At 38.2% G+C, this 18,452-nt stretch overlaps 1 protein-coding gene across 1 annotated transcript in view; it reads left to right on the plus strand.

The window, feature by feature from the left end:
• The window catches only part of LOC128643468 (solute carrier organic anion transporter family member 1C1-like), an 89,826-nt gene that overhangs the window by 56,556 nt on the left and 14,818 nt on the right, over positions 1 to 18,452 (plus strand). Inside the window, exon 5 of the mRNA XM_053696316.1 lies at positions 17,917 to 18,081. Within this exon, the coding sequence (XP_053552291.1) occupies positions 17,917 to 18,081 (165 nt within the window). The remainder of the gene's footprint in view (positions 1 to 17,916; positions 18,082 to 18,452) is intronic.

Below are 18,452 nucleotides of genomic sequence, written 5' to 3' on the forward strand. Positions count from 1 at the left end.
GTTCAGCTGGAGCTGGGGAAGTCCCAAGAATTGCGGTGTATCCGCCAAGGCGCAAGAAAGCACAGACAGAAGTCGAAGCACAAAGAGGACGTGGGTGTGAGTAACGGTACACAGCCGTCAGCAGAGCGTCTGCCTAAACAGTTTACAAGCTGCTGAAGCCTGAATCAAACCAACACACAGACCTGCTAGCAGAGAGGGGTTGTTGACACGCAGAGTGATCCGGGTGTCACCCCCTGTCTCGCGGGTCGAGGAACCAGCTTGGGGAAAAGCAGCAGCTGTGGAAGCCTAAGAAATCTCTCGGTGGAGTAAAGATTTCTCCTTGGGCTGGAGCACACCTGTATGTACACGCTCAGTCTGGATCTAAGCGTGTGGAGCCTGACCGGTGCTGTGATATCAAGTGGAAGCCGCAAGTATTTTACAGACATACATATTCATTGTACTCATTGAGGGGCTTAGCTTGGAGGGTCCCTGTAAAATTGCTATTGTGGCTAAAAAAGCGGTGTACTCTTAAAAAAAAAAAAAAAAAAAAAGAGGGGTCAAGAAAATTCTGAATTGCTGACTAACTTTTCAAGGTACTTTTTGGTATATTACCTAAAAAAAGGGGGAAATTCCATCAAGAAAAACCTGTGGTTTAATTCGAATTCTTCTGTAAAACTATTAAGGAGTCTGTTTGAAAAGTGACTTTACATCTTTGCTGAAAATAACAACTCAAGCCTGACGTAATATTTTTTCAGAACAGGGGTGATTTTGTTTTAGCACTCACCCGTATAGGTGGAATTTGTACTAGTCTTTAATCTGTTGATTGTTTTTGAGGTCTATTGCCTAATAAGACACTAAATATTGTTTAGAGGTGTAAAATAAACAGCATATCAATAGCCAGAGGGGCTTTAGAGCAGTGTTTTTCAACTAGTGTGCCGTGAGAGATCCTCAGGTGTGCCGCGGCAGACTGACAACAGTGCGGGGGTGTTTGTGAATGAACGTCAATATGTCATGTATAGTTTGTAGGAGGCATGGCATGACAGCACAGTACAGTGTGTATATATATATATATATATATATATATATATATATATATATATATATATATATATATATATCCTGTATTAGGCTACAATGTGTTATTTTGTAAAATTTTGGGATGGTGGTGTGCCCAGGATTTTTTAAATGTAAAAAAGCGTGCCACGGCAAAAAAAAGGTTGCAAATCACTGCTTTAGAATATTATAGTTTGTATTAAAACAAGCAGAGCTATCACAATATTGATAATTTATATTTAAGGAAATTAAGTAACCATATATTTACTAAGGCCTAGATTTAGAGTTGGGCGGTAGCCGTCAAAACCAGCGTTAGAGGCTTCTAACGCTGGTTTTGGGCTACCGCCGGTATTTGGAGTTAGTCAGGAAAGGGTCTAACGCTCACTTTCCAGCCGTGACTTTTCCATTACCGCAGATCCCCTTACGTCAATTGCGTATCCTATCTTTTCAATGGGATCTTTCTAACGCCGGTATTTAGAGTCGTGGCTGAAGTGAGCGTTAGAAATCTAACGACCAAACTCCAGCCGCAGAAAAAAAGTCAGTAGTTAAGAGCTTTTTGGACTAACGCCGGTTCATAAAGCTCTTAACTACTGTGCTCTACAGTACGCTAACACCCATAAACTACCTATGTACCCCTAAACCGAGGCCCCCCCACATCGCCGCCACTCGATTACATTTTTTTAACCCCTAATTTGCCGACCGCCACCTACGTTATACTTATGTACCCCTAATCTGCAGCCCCTAACACCGCCGACCCCTATATTGTATTTATTAACCCCTAATTTGCCCCCCACAACGTCGCCGCCACCTACCTACACTTATTAACCCCTAATCTGCCGAGCGGACCGCACCGCTACTATAATAAAGTTATTAACCCCTAATCCGCCTCACTCCCGCCTCAATAACCCTATAATAAATAGTATTAACCCCTAATCTGCCCTCCCTAACATCGCCGACACCTAACTTCAAACATTAACCCCTAATCTGCCGACCGGAGCTCTCTCATTAAGGTAGGAAAATTCTGATTGGCTGATGGAATCAGCCAATCAGAATCAAGTTCAATCCGATTGGCTGATCCGATCAGATTGAGCTCGCATTCTATTGGCTGATCGGAACAGCCAATAGAATGCGAGCTCAATCTGATTGGCTGATTCAATCAGATTGAACTTGATTCTGATTGGCTGATTCCATCAGCCAATCAGAATTTTCCTACCTTAATTCCGATTGGCTGATAGAATCCTATCAGCCAATCGGAATTCGAGGGACGCCATCTTGGATGACGTCCCTTAAAGGAACCGTCATTCGTCGGGAAGTCGTCGGAAGAAGATGGGTCCGCAGTGGAGGTCTTCAAGATGGAGCCGGTCGTCATCGGATGAAGATAGAAGATGCCGCTTGGATCAAGGTGGTTGCTGGTCCGGATCGCCTCTTCTTCCCGGATAGGATGAAGATTTTGGAGCCTCTTCTGGACCTCTTCAGCCGCCGGATGATGGATGTCTAGCCCCCGCTTGGGCTTGGATGAAGATTTCGGAGCCTGGAACGATCGGTGATACCTGGCATGGTGAAGACAAGGTAGGAAGATCTTCAGGGGCTTAGTGTTAGGTTTATTTAAGGGGGGTTTGGGTTAGATTAGGGGTATGTGGGTGGTGGGTTGTAATGTTGGGGGGGGGGGGTATTGTATTTTTTTTTTACAGGCAAAAGAGCTGAATTCTTTGGGGCATGCCCCACAAAAGGTCCTTTTAAGGGCTGGTAAGGTAAAAGAGCTTTGAACGTTTGTAATTTAAAATAGGGTAGGGCATTTTTTTATTTTGGGGGTCTTTGTTATTTTATTAGGGGGCTTAGAGTAGGTGTAATTAGTTTAAAATTGTTGTAATTTTTTTCTAATGTTTGTAAATATTTTTCTTTTTTTGTAACTTAGTTCATTTTTATTTTTTGTACTTTAGTTAGTTTATTTAATTGTATTTATTTGTAGCAATTGTATTTAATTTATTTATTGATAGTGTAGTGTTAGGTTTAATTGTAACTTAGGTTAGGATTTATTTTACAGGTAATTTTGTAATTATTTTAACTAGGTAACTATTAAATAGTTATTAACTATTTAATAGCTATTGTACCTGTTTAAAATAATTACAAAGTTGCCTGTAAAATAAATATTAATCCTAAAATAGCTACAATATAATTATAATTTATATTGTAGCTATATTAGGGTTTATTTTACAGGTAAGTATTTAGCTTTAAATAGGAATAATTTATTTAATAAGAGTTAATTTATTTTGTTAGATTTAAATTATATTTAATTTAGGGGGGTGTTAGGGTTAAAGTTAGACTTAGCTTTAGGGGTTAATAAATTTATTAGAGTAGCGGTGAGCTCCTGTCGGCAGATTAGGGGTTAATACTTGAAGTTAGGTGTCTGCAATGTTAGGGAGGGCAGATTAGGGGTTAATGCATTTATTATAGTAGCGCTCAGGTCCAGTTGGCAGATTAGGGGTTAATAAGTGTAGTTAGGTGGAGGCGACGTTGGGGGCGGCAGATTAGGGGTTTATAAATATAATATAGGGGTCGGCGATGTTAGGGCAGCAGATTAGGGCTACATAGGGATAATGTAGGTGGCGGGGGTGTACGGAGCGGCAGATTAGGGGTTAAAAATAATATGCAGGGGTCAGCGATAGCGGGGGCGGCAGATTAGGGGTTAATAAGTGTAAGGGTAGGGGTGTTTAGACTCGGGGTACATGTTAGAGTGTTAGGTGCAGACGTAGGAAGTGTATCCCCATAGGAAACAATGGGGCTGCGTTAGGAGCTGAACGCGGCTTTTTTGCAGGTGTTAGGTTTTTTTCAGCTCAAACAGCCCCATTGTTTTCTATGGGGGAATCGTGCACGAGCACGTTTTTGAAGCTGGCCGTGTCCGTAAGCACCGCTGGTATCGAGAGTTGAAGTTGCGGTAAATATGCTCTACGGTCCTTTTTTGTGGAGCCTAACGCAGCCATTCTGTGAACTCTAAATACCAGCGTTATTTAAAAGGTGCGAGAGAAAAAAAAGCACGCGTAGCTAACGCACCCCTTTGGCCGCAAAACTCTAAACCTAGGCGTAAGAGAATTGTATTAAAATGCAAAATTATGGTAAAGACATATTTTATTTGATGTAGCTAAATGGTATCTATAGTAAACTAGAAAAGGCAGTAGCAGAGTAACTGTCCTGGAAGCTGGGTAAAAATCACTCGCCTAGATTTAGAGTTTTGCGGCCAAAGGGGTGCGTTAGCTACGCATGCTTTTTTCTGGCCGCACCTTTTAAATACCGCTGGTATTTAGAGTTCACAGAATGGCTGGGTTTTCAGTGCGTTAGGCTCCAAAAAGGGAGCGTAGAGCATAATTTAACGCCACTGCAACTCTCGATACCAGCGGTGCTTATGGACGCGGCCAGCTTCAAAAACGTGCTCGTGCAAACGATTCCCCCATAGAAAACAATGGGGCTGTTTGAGCTGAAAAAAAACCTAACACCTGCAAAAAAGCAGCGTTCAGCTCCTAACGCAGCCCCATTGTTTCCTATGGGGATACACTTCCTACGTCTGCACCTAACACCCTAACATGTACTCCGAGTCTAAACACCCCTAGCCTTACACTTATTAACCCCTAATCTGCCGCCCCCGCTATCGCTGACCCCTGCATATTTTTTTTAACCCCTAATCTGCCGCTCCGTAAACCGCTGCTACTTATATTATCCCTATGTACCCCTAATCTGCTGCCCCTAACACCGCCGACCCCTATATTATATTAATTAACCCCTAATCTGCCCCCCACAACGTCGCCTCTACCTGCCTACACTTATTAACCCCTAATCTGCCGACCGGACCGCGCCGCTATTATAATAAAGTTATTAACCCCTAATCCGCCTCACTCCCGCCTCAATAACCCTATAATAAATAGTATTAACCCCTAATCTGCCCTCCCTAACATCGCCGACACCTAACTTCAAACATTAACCCCTAATCTGCCGACTGGAGCTCACCGCTATTCTAATAAATGTATTAACCCCTAAAGCTAATTCTAACCCTAACCCTAACACCCCCCTAAGTTAAATATAATTTTTATCTAACGAAATAAATTAATTAAATAACTTATTCCTATTTAAAGCTAAATACTTACCTGTAAAATAAACCCTAATATAGCTACAATATAAATTATAATTATATTGTAGCTATTTTAGGATTAATATTTATTTTACAGGCAACTTTGTAATTATATTAACCAAGTACAATAGCTATTAAATAGTTAATAACTATTTAATAGTTACCTAGTTAAAATAATTATAAAATTACCTGTAAAATAAATCCTAACCTAAGTTACAATTAAACCTAACACTACACTATCAATACATTATTTAAATACAATACCTACAAATAACTACAATTAAATAAACTAACTAAAGTACAAAAAATAAAAAAGAACTAAGTTACAAAAAAAAAAAAATATTTACAAACATTAGAAAAATATTACAACAATTTTAAACTAATTACACCTACTCTAAGCCCCCTAATAAAATAACAAAGCCCCCCAAAATAATAAAAATGCCCTACCCTATTCTAAATTACTAAAGTTCAAAGCTCTTTTACCTTACTAGCCCTGAACAGGGCCCTTTGCGGGGCATGCCCCAAAGAATTCAGCTCTTTTGCCTGTAAAAAAAAAAAAAAACATACAATAGCCCCCCCTCCCAACATTACAACCCACCACCGACATACCCCTAATCTAACCCAAACCCCCCTTAAATAAACCTAACACTAAGCCCCTGAAGATCTTCCTACCTTATCTTCACCATACCAGGTTCACCGATCCGTCCTCGGAAGTCTTGATCCAAGCCTCGGAAGTGTTGATCCAAGCCCAAGCGGGGGGCTGAAGAGTGACGTCCATCCTCGGGCTGAAGTCTGGATCCAAGCGGCGGCTGAAGAACTCCATCATCGGGCTGAAGTCGGAAGTCCATCATCGGGATGAAGACTTCTATCAAGCCGCATCTTCAATCTTCTTTCTTCTGGAGCGGAGCCATCTTCTTTCCAACCGACGCGGATCCAACCTCTTCAACCGACGCCTACTCGCCGAATGACGGTTCCTTTAAATGACGTCATCCAAGATGGCGTCCCTCGAATTCCGATTGGCTGATAGGATTCTATCAGCCAATCGGAATTAAGGTAGGAAAATTCTGATTGGCTGATGGAATCAGCCAATCAGAATCAAGTTCAATCCGATTGGCTGATCCAGATTGGCTGATTCCATCAGCCAATCAGAATTTTCCTACCTTAATTCCGATTGGCTGATAGAATCCTATCAGCCAATCGGAATTCGAGGGACGCCATCTTGGATGACGTCATTTAAAGGAACCGTCATTCGGCGAGTAGGCGTCGGTTGAAGAGGTTGGATCCGCGTCGGTTGGAAAGAAGATGGCTCTGCTCCGCTCCAGAAGAAAGAAGATTGAAGATGCGGCTTGATAGAAGACTTCATCCCGATGATGGACTTCCGACTTCAGCCCGATGATGGAGTTCTTCAGCCGCCGCATGGATCCAGACTTCCGCCCGAGGATGGACGTCACTCTTCAGCCCCCCGCTTGGGCTTGGATCAACACTTCCGAGGCTTGGATCAAGACTTCCAAGGACGGATCGGTGAACCTGGTATGGTGAGGATAAGGTAGGAAGATCTTCAGGGGCTTAGTGTTAGGCTTATTTAAGGGGGGTTTGGGTTAGATTAGGGGTATGTGGGTGGTGGGTTGTAATGTTGGGGGGGGGGTTATTGTATGTGTTTTTTTTACAGGCAAAAGAGCTGAATTCTTTGGGGCATGCCCCGCAAAGGGCCCTGTTCAGGGCTGGTAAGGTAAAAGAGCTTTGAACTTTTTTAATTTAGAATAGGGTAGGGCATTTTTTTATTTTGGGGGGCTTTGTTATTTTATTAGGGGGCTTAGAGTAGGTGTAATTAGTTTAAAATTGTTGTAATATTTTTCTAATGTTTGTAAATATTTTTTTATTTTTTGTACTTTAGTTAGTTTATTTCATTGTATTTATTTGTAGATATTGTATTTATTTAATTTATTGATAGTGTAGTGTTAGGTTTAATTGTAGATAATTGTAGGTATTTTATTTAATTAATTTATTGATAGTGTAGTGTTAGGTTAGGATTTATTTTACAGGTAATTTTGTAATTATTTAACTATTTAATAGCTATTAAATAGTTCTTAACTATTTAATAGCTATTGTACCTGGTTAAAATAAATACAAAGTTACCTGTAAAATAAATATTAATCCTAAAATAGCTACAATATAATTATAATTTATATTGTAGCTATATTAGGGTTTATTTTACAGGTAAGTATTTAGCTTTAAATAGGAATAATTTATTTAATAAGAGTTAATTTATTTCGTTAGATAAAAATTATATTTAACTTAGGGGGGTGTTAGGGTTAGACTTAGCTTTAGGGGTTAATCCATTTATTACAGTAGCGGCGAGATTCGGTCGGCAGATTAGGGGTTAATAATTGAAGTTAGGTGTTGGCGATGTTAGGGAGGGCAGATTAGGGGTTAATACTATTTATTATAGGGTTATTGAGGCGGGAGTGAGGCGGATTAGGGGTTAATAACTTTATTATAGTAGCGGTGCGGTCCGCTCGGCAGATTAGGGGTTAATAAGTGTAGGCAGGTGAAGGCGATGTTGAGGGGGGCAGATTAGGGGTTAATAAATATAATATAGGGGTCGGCGGTGTTAGGGGCAGCAGATTAGGGGTACATAAGGATAACGTAGGTGGCGGCGCTTTGCGGTCAGCAGATTAGGGGTTAATTATTGTAGGTAGCTGGCGGCGACGTTGTGGGGGGCAGGTTAGGGGTTAATAAATATAATATAGGGGTCGGCGGTATTAGGGGCAGCAGATTAGGGGTACATAAGTATAACGTAGGTGGCGGTCGGCAGATTAGGGGTTTAAAAAAATTTAATCGAGTGGCAGCGATGTGGGGGGACCTCGGTTTAGGGGTACATAGGTAGTTTATGGGTGTTAGTGTACTTTAGAGCACAGTAGTTAAGAGCTTTATAAACCGGCGTTAGCCCAGAAAGCTCTTAACTACTGACTTTTTTCTGCAGCTGGAGTTTTGTCGTCAGATTTCTAACGCTCACTTCAGCCACGACTCTAAATACCGGCGTTAGAAAGATCCCATTGAAAAGATAGGATACGCAAATGACGTAAGGGGATCTGCGGTATGGAAAAGTCTCGGCTGGAAAGTGAGCATTAGACCCTTTAATGACTGACTCTAAATACCGGCGGTAGCCCAAAACCAGCGTTAGGAGCCTCTAACGCTGGTTTTGACGGCTACCGCCCAACTCTAAATCTAGGCCACTGTATTGTCAAAAAAGGATAGCATAAAAAGTTAGGTTCTTCTGATTATGCTGGAAAACTTTATATTTATGGGACAGATTTATAGCTTGTGAATAAGATTGATAATAATCTCTTTTCTTTGAGGGACCTGGTGTAATATATCAGAGGGAGGCTAAATAAAAAATAGATCTTGAACAGGAAAATCCCTATTTTTGAACCAAAGAACTAATACATTTATTGTATAAGAAAACAAAGGGTTGTTTTCTCTTGTAAAAAAAATCATAAAGCCTTTGGATTTAAATACCCTCTGGATTTAAAAATAGGGTGGCATTTTGTTTAGTCACACACACTTCCATACACACAAAAAAAAAAAGGGAGCTACATATACACAGATTGTGTCACAACCAGGAACAATAGGTTCTTGGTTAAGTGTTTGTATTTGATTTATATATATGAGGCTATATGACAAATAGTTTCTCTAAATTCCACATGTAATGTGATTGATGTGGTTTGCACTTATTGTAAGGCACTAAAAAAAGAATAGAACTTTTTTTTTTTTTTTTTCCCACTTGCACAAGTGTTCTTTTTTCCGTTTTTATATATATATATATATAAGTTTTTTTTATGGAAAGATTTATCACGCAAGGTAAACACAGTTCACCTATAATGCCCCCTAAAATAAAAGATTGGAAAACGAAAGCACTGGATGTCAGTTCAGATACAAATATAGAGATGGTTAACCCTTAATTAGATTTCCAGCCAATTATGATCCAGCTAACGGAGCTTTTCTCCCCTCAATTTACTGAAAATAAAAAAAGAGCAAGCGGGTATTGCTATAAATATTATGGCCCTCTCCACGGAAGTAAGACAATTCTCAAATAGGCTTACAGAAGCCGAGAACAGAATATCAGAGTTAGAGGACTTAACCAATTCTCACGATACCCAAATGCATGCACAAGAATCCCAAATCAATATGTTACAAAATCTTCTGGAGGATATGGAGGATCGCTCCAGACGAAATAATCTCAGAATTGTAGGTCTGCCATAAACGGCAGAATACAATGATTTAATGAAATTTATGTCCATAGTTTTACCTCAGGCTCTGGGACTACCGTCTGTACAACTTCCTTTAACAGTGGAGAGAGCGCACAGGATTGCCCCCCCTAAAACTAATATAAATGGTGCAATAAGGAGTAGGGTTTGTATAGTTACATTTTTAAAGTTTCAGGATAAAGTGGAAGTGTTAAGACTATATAAGAAACATGAGTCTTTTGCAATAGCCAATAATAGATTGTTATTATTTCAAGATTTTTCTACTGAGACCTCAGCAAAGAGGAAATGAATGGCCCCTTATTGTACACAGTTTATTAAGAAAGGACTCAAAGCTCGTTTAATGTACCCTGCAAAGATAGTAATAGAATTACAGTACAAGAAAATTACCCTTAATATAGAAGAAGCGCAGGAATTTGCAGCTAGCAATTAAGATATATGTAAGTAGTGATAGGGCCAAGCTTCCTAAATATGTTATGAGAATGCTTAGCTATGCAGAAGTCTTGTTGGTATTTAAGAATTAGTCCGATTAAATTGTAAACTGCTAACTTAGATGAAAAGCTCGGTAACTGTATTTCTTGAGCAGTTAGGTGTTTTTATACAATTTTTTTTTTTTTGTTTTGTTGTTTTTCTCCCTCTCTTTCCTCCCTCCATCTTTAGGCCTCTGGTATTTAGAAAATATGGCTAGACTCTTTATTAGATGTTAAATGAGTGTTGATAAAAAGCTTAAAGGGACACTGTACTCAAAATTTTTCTTTCGTGATTCACATAGAGCATGCATTTTTAAGCAACTTTCTAATTTACTCCTATTATCAAATTTTCTTCATTCTCTTGGTATGTTTATTTGAAAAGCAAGAATGTAAGTTTAGATGCCGGCCCATTTTTGGTAAACAACCTGGGTTGTCCTTGCTGATTGGTCAGCACCAATAAACAAGTGCTGTCCATGGTCCTGAAGCAAGCATTTGCTGGCTCCTTAGCAGAGATGCCTTCTTTTTCAAATAAAGATAGCAAGAGAACAAATTAAAATTGATAATAGAAGTAAATTAGAAAGTTGCTTACAATTGCATGCTCTATCTGAATCATGAAAGATAAAATTTGGGTTCAGTGTCCCTTTAAGTTTCTTTCCTGGAATGTAGGAGGTATCACCTCGCCAATGAAACGTAAAGTTATTATAAAATCTTTAGCTAAACATCACCCAGATATAGTATTCCTACAGGAGACGCATTTGAAGGAATTGGAGATAACGAAACTTAAAATAAAATGGGTAGGTGAGGTCTTAGCTACGCCAGTAAACAACAGGAAAGCAGGAGTTGCTATATTATTACATAAAAACCTAGATTATAAGATCATAAAAGTCGAATTGGATCCAGAGGCTAGATTTATTATTTTGCAAATAGTAATAAACAATATTAATTTTATCTTCTGCAATATTTACGGGCCAAATGTGCATACTCCCTTGTTTTGGCAGAAAATTAAAGTTAAGTTATTCCCATTTGCCTCCCAGAATCTTATTTTAGGGGGAGATTTTAATATTGCGATAACCCCTGAACTGGACAGATTTTCTCAGAAAAAAATCTAGTGAATATAAAAAACGTGCACAATGCCTGAAACAACTTTGTCATAAACTTAAGCTTATAGATAGTTGGTGTATAGAGAATCCAGATGCTAGGACATTCTCTTGTGAGTCCAAAGTACATTCCACTTTTTCAAGAATTGATATGTTTTTAATTTCAGAGTCTCTCTCTATTTTGGGGGTTATTCCAGAGATTGCTGATATAATTATTTCAGATCACGCTATTATATCCCTTGCCTTTCCTGCTCTAGCTAAACCGAAAGATAGAAATCAAAATTTTATATTTCCACGTTTTTTGCTAAATAACCCTAGATTTAATGCGTGGTTAAAACAAAAATGGAAGGACTTTGTTACTTTTAATATTTCTTACATTAACAAGATAGAAATATTTTGGGAAACGTCAAAAGCGGTATTAAGAGGGGAAATTAAATCATATTTGAATACCTGGAACAAGAAAAATAGAGCAGTTGAAATACAACTCACAAACCACATTAAAAATGTTTTTAAAAGATATTGCAACGAAAAATCACCAAGTAATTGGAAAAAATATTGTGATGCTAGAAATAATCGTGATGTGATGCTTAAAAAGAAGTCCTATAGAGAAGAACTTAAACTGAATCTAAAGATTAAAGGATATCACGGTACATCAGCTAAACATTTAGCCAATTTAACGAAAAATAGAGCAAGTAAAAACTATATTACAGCAATCAAGGCAGGTGGGGATAGATTCACCGATCCGGATAAGGTCAGGGAGGTATTTCACAGCTTTTATCCAAAGCTATATAATCAATCTGATGTTAATCTTACAAGTTTAGAGACCTTTTTATCTAAGATCTCACTTCCTCAGATTTCCAAAGAATGGCTATCAGAATTGAATGCCCCTATTAAAGGTGAAGAAATTATTAAAGCAATAGATAAAGTAGAATTAAACAAAGCAGCAGGGCCTGATTTTTTACCAGCAGAGTTTTATAAAATTTTATCACAGGAAATTAATTATACCCTTGAAAGACTTTATAATGAGTTTTTTTCCAAAAATACCACCATGTCTAATTTCTTTCCTGCCGCAAATATAACGTTAATACCAAAGAAAGATAAAGACTTAGAGGATCCAGCATCCTATAGACCAATTTCTGTCCTCAATGTAGATTATAAAATATTGACTTCAATTGTTGCAGCAATGCTGGCAAAAGGACTGGAGGAGATTATAAACACGGATCAAGCTGGGTTTATGCGGGGAAGGAACTCCTCAAAAAATATTCGTAAGGTAGTTTTGCTATTGGATTATATGTGGAACAGGGATAAAATTGGTAAAAAGGGAATATATTCAGATCTAGCCCTCCTGACCGTGGATGCAGAAAAGGCTTTCGATTCCATTACTTGGCAGTATCTGTTCCGGGTGTTAGAGCAATTTGTACATTTTGTTCATAAAATATACAGGAATCCAGTATCATATTTTCTGATTAATGGCATATTCTCTCCTAAAGTTATACTTGGAAGGGGAACAAGGCAAGGATGTCCATTGTCCCCCTTGCTTTTTAATATCGCACTAGAACCATTGGCCTTATGCTTAAGGGATAACTTGAGCGAAATTTTACTGGGATCAGAAAAATTGAAAATTCTACTATATGCAGATGATCTGTTATTTTTGGATAAAACGGCATATTATATCCCTTTAGTATTACAATTTTTTTCTGACTTCAGCTCCTTCTCGGGGTATAAAATCAATTTTGGGAAAAGTGAATTGCTGTGGATAGTAAAGTCAAGGGTTAGTTGTCTAGCTCACCCGTTTAAAACTGTAGATCAGTTTAAGTATCTGGGTATTTAGACAAGCAGGACCAGCACTTACTTAATCCTTCATTTTTCCAGTGATTCGAGTTGGTGCACACCAGGGGGACTCCCCTAACCAAAGTCCAGTGACAAGTATAATAAAACACACTGGTGGCACTCAAAAAATGGCAGCAGTGCCTTTATTACAGAGCAACGTTTGATAAAGGGGCAGGAGCCCCGAAAACGTTGCTCTGTAATAAAGGCACTGCTGCCATTTTTTGAGTGCCACCAGTGTGTTGTTTTATTATAAGTATCTGGGTATAATACTGCATAGGAATCCACAAAAATGGTTTAAGCTAAACTTTTTTCCCTTACTACAGAAAATTAAGAATAATCTTGAAGTATGGGCCTCTTTTCCATTGTCCTTATCAGCTTGTGTGAACTTAATTAAATCCATCGTGTTTCCTCAGTTATTGTATCCATTACAAAATTTACCATTGTTCTTTACTAATAGTGATCTTAGAAAACTTGATCAATATCAAACTAAATTTATATGGGGGAACAAGAAAGCGCGTATTTCTCTGGGGAGATTGATGCAAAAAAAATATTTTGCAGGTTTGGCCCTTCCGAATATAAGATTATATAATATTGCTACTTTAGTTAAATTTGCTCTAGATTGGATAACGGACTCTAACAACTTTGCTACTAATGACCTTGAAAGGCAATGTATAGTGCCTTTTTCTTTAAAAGCTATCTTACATGGGGTAATTAAAGATCTTCCCTCAAAAATGTCAGTATTATTTACTATTAAAAATGTAATAAGAGCTTGGCAGAAATGTTGTAAGATCCTAGAAGTGAATCCCCATTTTTCTACATTTTTGCCCATAAAAGGTAACCCAGAATTTCTGCCAGATATTCAGTACAAGGTATTTAAACAATGGGAGGAGAATGGTCTGGAATTTGTGGCACAAGCATTGAGCAATAATCAGCAAATGTATTCATTAGAGCTTCTCTCTCAACAATTCAATCTACCTAGAAATAATCTGTTATTATTTCCAACTTCGTCACTTAATAACAAATTGTACCAGTATTAGGGAGTATATGAAAGATTGTATGGAGCTGAATAGGTATATAGATAGGTTTAAAAGTGGTAATACGTCAATATCATTGATGTATGAGGCGATGCTAGATAAACAAGGTATGCTATTTCTGGAAAAAATTATTAAAAGATGGGAAGGCACGTTCCCCACAGTAGATTCGGATTCATTAATCAGAGTTTTGCTTTAGTTAATAAATGTGTAATTGCTGTGGGGTGGAAAGAGTCTCACTATAAACTGGTAAATAATTATGATCTTTCTCCAGCAAGGATGGCACAAGTCTTAGCGTGTCCACGTTGTTCATATTATGTAATGCTAATGTGGTTCATATGCTATGGCAGTGCCCTAAAAATTCAGTTTTGGGCTATACTGTTACTTGATTTAGATATTCAATTTTCTCCTAAAGTAGTATTTTTCCTTAAAATTGAGACTCAGATAAAACCCATATTATTAACTCGTCTCATAATTGTTTTTATAGTTAGATCTCTTATATTTAAGAATTGGCAGCTGTCTAAGGCCCCATCATTTACTAGTTTTCTTAAAGAGATCCAGACGCAAATTATATTTGAATCCTTTTATACACAATATACCTCAGAAAAACGGATCGGTGAGTTTATCCTCACCTGGCTTCCAGTTATTAAGTCCTACTCATTAGTAACGCAGAAGAATATTTTATCTCCATTTTTAAGTTTGCAGAGTTTTGCTGACTTGGTTCTTTATGGAGTGTTTCCCCCGCTGTGGGTATCAAATTTTAGGGAGGTCGACTAGTGTGGGGAAGGAAGGTCCCGGTAGGGAGAGGGGAGCCTTACATCCTCTCTTTTTATTTCTCTTTTTTCTTTTTCTCTCTCTCTTTTTTTTTTTGTTTTGTTTGTTTGCAAAAATATCTTAGTTTACAAACCTCAGGAGGTTTTGTCTGTTCAAGTTATTCCTTAAGGATTAAAGTACTAGTTGAGATGAATAAGTTTAAGAATTGTAATATTGTTCGTATGTTGGTTAATTGAGGATTGAGATGACAAATCCTCTAAATATTGTTTTTTTTCCTCTCTCTCTTATATGGACTTTGTTAACGGTAAAGCTCAAGGTATACCTGTACTATTTATTTTTGCAATTTTTTTGTTCCTTTTGTGATTTTCTATTATTTTATTGTGTGGAAAAAAAGCAATAAAAAGAATATTGAAAAAAAAGTTTTTATTTATTTAAATATATTGATATTGTAATTTTATTTAAAGTTAGGGGGTGTTAGTTTTAGGGGTAAATAGCTTAATTTCGTGTTTTGCAATGTGGGGGGCTGGCGGTTTAGGGGTTAGAAGGTTTATTTGTGGTGGAGATGTGGGAGGCCGCAGGTTTAGGGGTTAATAGGTTTATTTAGTTGCGGAGATGGGGGAGGCCGGAGGTTTAGGGGTTAATAACTTTATTATAATGTCGGCGATGTTGGGGAGCGGCGGAATAGGGGTTAATAGCTTTATTATATTGGTGGTAAAGTCAGAGAGCAGCGGAATAGGGGTCAATAGCTTTAATTAGTGGCGACGATGTCGGCAGTGGCATATTAGGGGTTAATAAATTTATTTAGGTGGAGGCGATGTTGGGGGGCGGCAGCTTAGGGGTGTTTAGACGTGGGGTTTATGTTAGGGTGTTAGGTTTAAACGTAACTTTTTTCCCCCATAGATATCAATGGCGTTGCGTTAGAGATTAAATGCCACCATATCGCACGCACAGTACTTTTCAGTAACTCATAATGGCAGCGCTATGGAGAGTGAAATAATGCAACTTTTTGGCTTTAGTTTTGCACTCTGTTTAGTGCAAAACTCGTAATCTAGGTGTATGTTAATTACTAATAAACCTCAGATACTGTACCATTATAATAATCAAGGAAAATGATATTTAGCCGACACCAATTGTGTCATTGAATGTGGAAATTACAATTTATATTGCCCATTTTGTAACATCATCAATGCCCTTTGGTTAATATATTTAGTTACTAACGGAATTGTATTTATCTATATATAATGCAAGAGCAATGGCAATTTGTTGTGTCTTACTAGGATGTAGTGATGGGTAAAATGTGGAACTACATATATATGTACATTTTTCACTGGCCAGCAACGGCATAATTATGATTACAGCTTATGCTGAAACGTGTCAGACACTGACGGCAGACCTCAAATGTTTAAACATTTCGTACTCCACCGTCCTAAGCTTTTATCAAAAATCTTCAATAAAGAGCATTGTTTTTAACCTGAGCCAACTTCACCTTTTTGCTATGGAGTAAATGCCAATACCTAAGATACATTTTAAAAGGGTTCGGATAGAAACAGAATTCAGGGATATGATTGATGGTGTTAAATGTCTCACTTTTTAATAGGATTAATTTAAGATGAACTGGAGCTTTTATTGTAAGTATACAGGGAGTGCAGAATTATTAGGCAAATGAGTATTTTGACCACATCATCCTCTTTATGCATGTTGTCTTACTCCAAGCTGTATAGGCTCGAAAGCCTACTACCAATTAAGCATATTAGGTGATGTGCATCTCTGTAATGAGAAGGGGTGTGGTCTAATGACATCAACACCCTATATCAGGTGTGCATAATTATTAGGCAACTTCCTTTCCTTTGGCAAAATGGGTCAAAAGAAGGACTTGACAGGCTCAGAAAAGTCAAAAATAGTGAGATATCTTGCAGAGGGATGCAGCACTCATAAAATTGCAAAGCTTCTGAAGCGTGATCATCGAACAATCAAGCGTTTCCTTCAAAATAGTCAACAGGGTCGCAAGAAGCGTGTGGAAAAACCAAGGCGCAAAATAACTGCCCATGAACTGAGAAAAGTTAAGCATGCAGCTGCCAAGATGCCACCAGTTTGGCCATATTTCAGAGCTGCAACATCACTGGAGTGCCCAAAAGCACAAGGTGTGCAATACTCAGAGACATGGCCAAGGTAAGAAAGGCTGAAAGACGACCACCACTGAACAAGACACACAAGCTGAAACGTCAAGACTGGGCCAAGAAATATTTCAAGACTGATTTTTCTAAGGTTTTATGGACTGATGAAATGAGAGTGAGTCTTGATGGGCCAGATGGATGGGCCCGTGGCTGGATTGGTAAAGGGCAGAGAGCTCCAGTCTGACTCAGACGCCAGCAAGGTGGAGGTGGAGTACTGGTTTGGGCTGGTATCATCAAAGATGAGCTTGTGGGGCCTTTTCGGGTTGAGGATGGAGTCAAGCTCAACTCCCAGTCCTACTGCCAGTTTCTGGAAGACACCTTCAAGCAGTGGTACAGGAAGAAGTCTGCATCCTTCAAGAAAACATGATTTTCATGCAGGAAAATGCTCCATCACACGCGTCCAAGTACTCCACAGCGTGGCTGGCAAGAAAGGGTATAAAAGAAGAAAATCTAATGACATGGCCTCCTTGTTCACCTGATCTGAACCCCATTGAGAACCTGTGGTCCATCATCAAATGTGAGATTTACAAGGAGGGAAAACAGTACACCTCTCTGAACAGTGTCTGGGAGGCTGTGGTTGCTGCTGCACGCAATGTTGATGGTGAACAGATCAAAACACTGACAGAATCCATGGATGGCAGGCTTTTGAGTGTCCTTGCAAAGAAAGGTGGCTATATTGGTCACTGATTTGTTTTTGAATGTCAGAAATGTATATTTGTGAATGTTGAGATGTTATATTTATTTTTACCAGTGAAACCAATAATTGAAATGGGTATATATTTGTTTTTTGTTACGTTGCCTAATAATTATGCACAGTAATAGTCACCTGCACACACAGATATCCCCCTAAAATAGCTATAACTAAAAACAAACTAAAAACTACTTCCAAAACTATTCAGCTTTGATATTAATGAGTTTTTTGGGTTCATTGAGAACATGGTTGTTGTTCAATAATAAAATTAATCCTCAAAAATACAACTTGCCTAATAATTCTGCACTCCCTGTATTAGATTTGTATCACTCAATAGACTTCTTTTTTCAACCTCATCTACTATGTTACTATGTATGTAAGCATGATTGCCCTGTTATGCCCTTTAAATATTTTGACTTTTTTTATGCTTAGATTTTTTGCCTTCATTGAAAGACCTGTTGGGGAATCCAGTTTACTTTTTATTATTGTGTGGAAGCATTTTCCAGTATAACTCTGTGATTGGAATGGTAACGTACAAACCCAAATACATTGAGCAGCAGTACGGGCAGACTTCAGCCAAGACAAACGTTATTATAGGTATGGTTATATCATGTACGGTAATTACAGATATTGTCATGAATACACGTGTATACAGTATGTACAGACTTAAGCCAAGACAAACCTTATTATAGGTATGGTTATATCATGTACGGTAATTAGATATTGTCCTGAATACACGTGTATACAGTACGTTCAGACTTAAGCCAAGACAAACGTTAGTATAGGTATGGTTATATCATGTACGGTAATTACAGATATTGTCATGAATACACGTGTATACAGTATGTACAGACTTCAGATCTCATTGATTAACCTATTCCTGCCAGTAACACACGCAGCAGAGCGATTAGTAAGATAAACAAACACCATAATGAATTCTGCTTCAGTTCTGCTGTACAACAACTTGT

This window comes from Bombina bombina, unplaced genomic scaffold, assembly GCF_027579735.1.
Source record: "Bombina bombina isolate aBomBom1 unplaced genomic scaffold, aBomBom1.pri scaffold_732, whole genome shotgun sequence".
Taxonomy (NCBI): domain Eukaryota; kingdom Metazoa; phylum Chordata; class Amphibia; order Anura; family Bombinatoridae; genus Bombina; species Bombina bombina.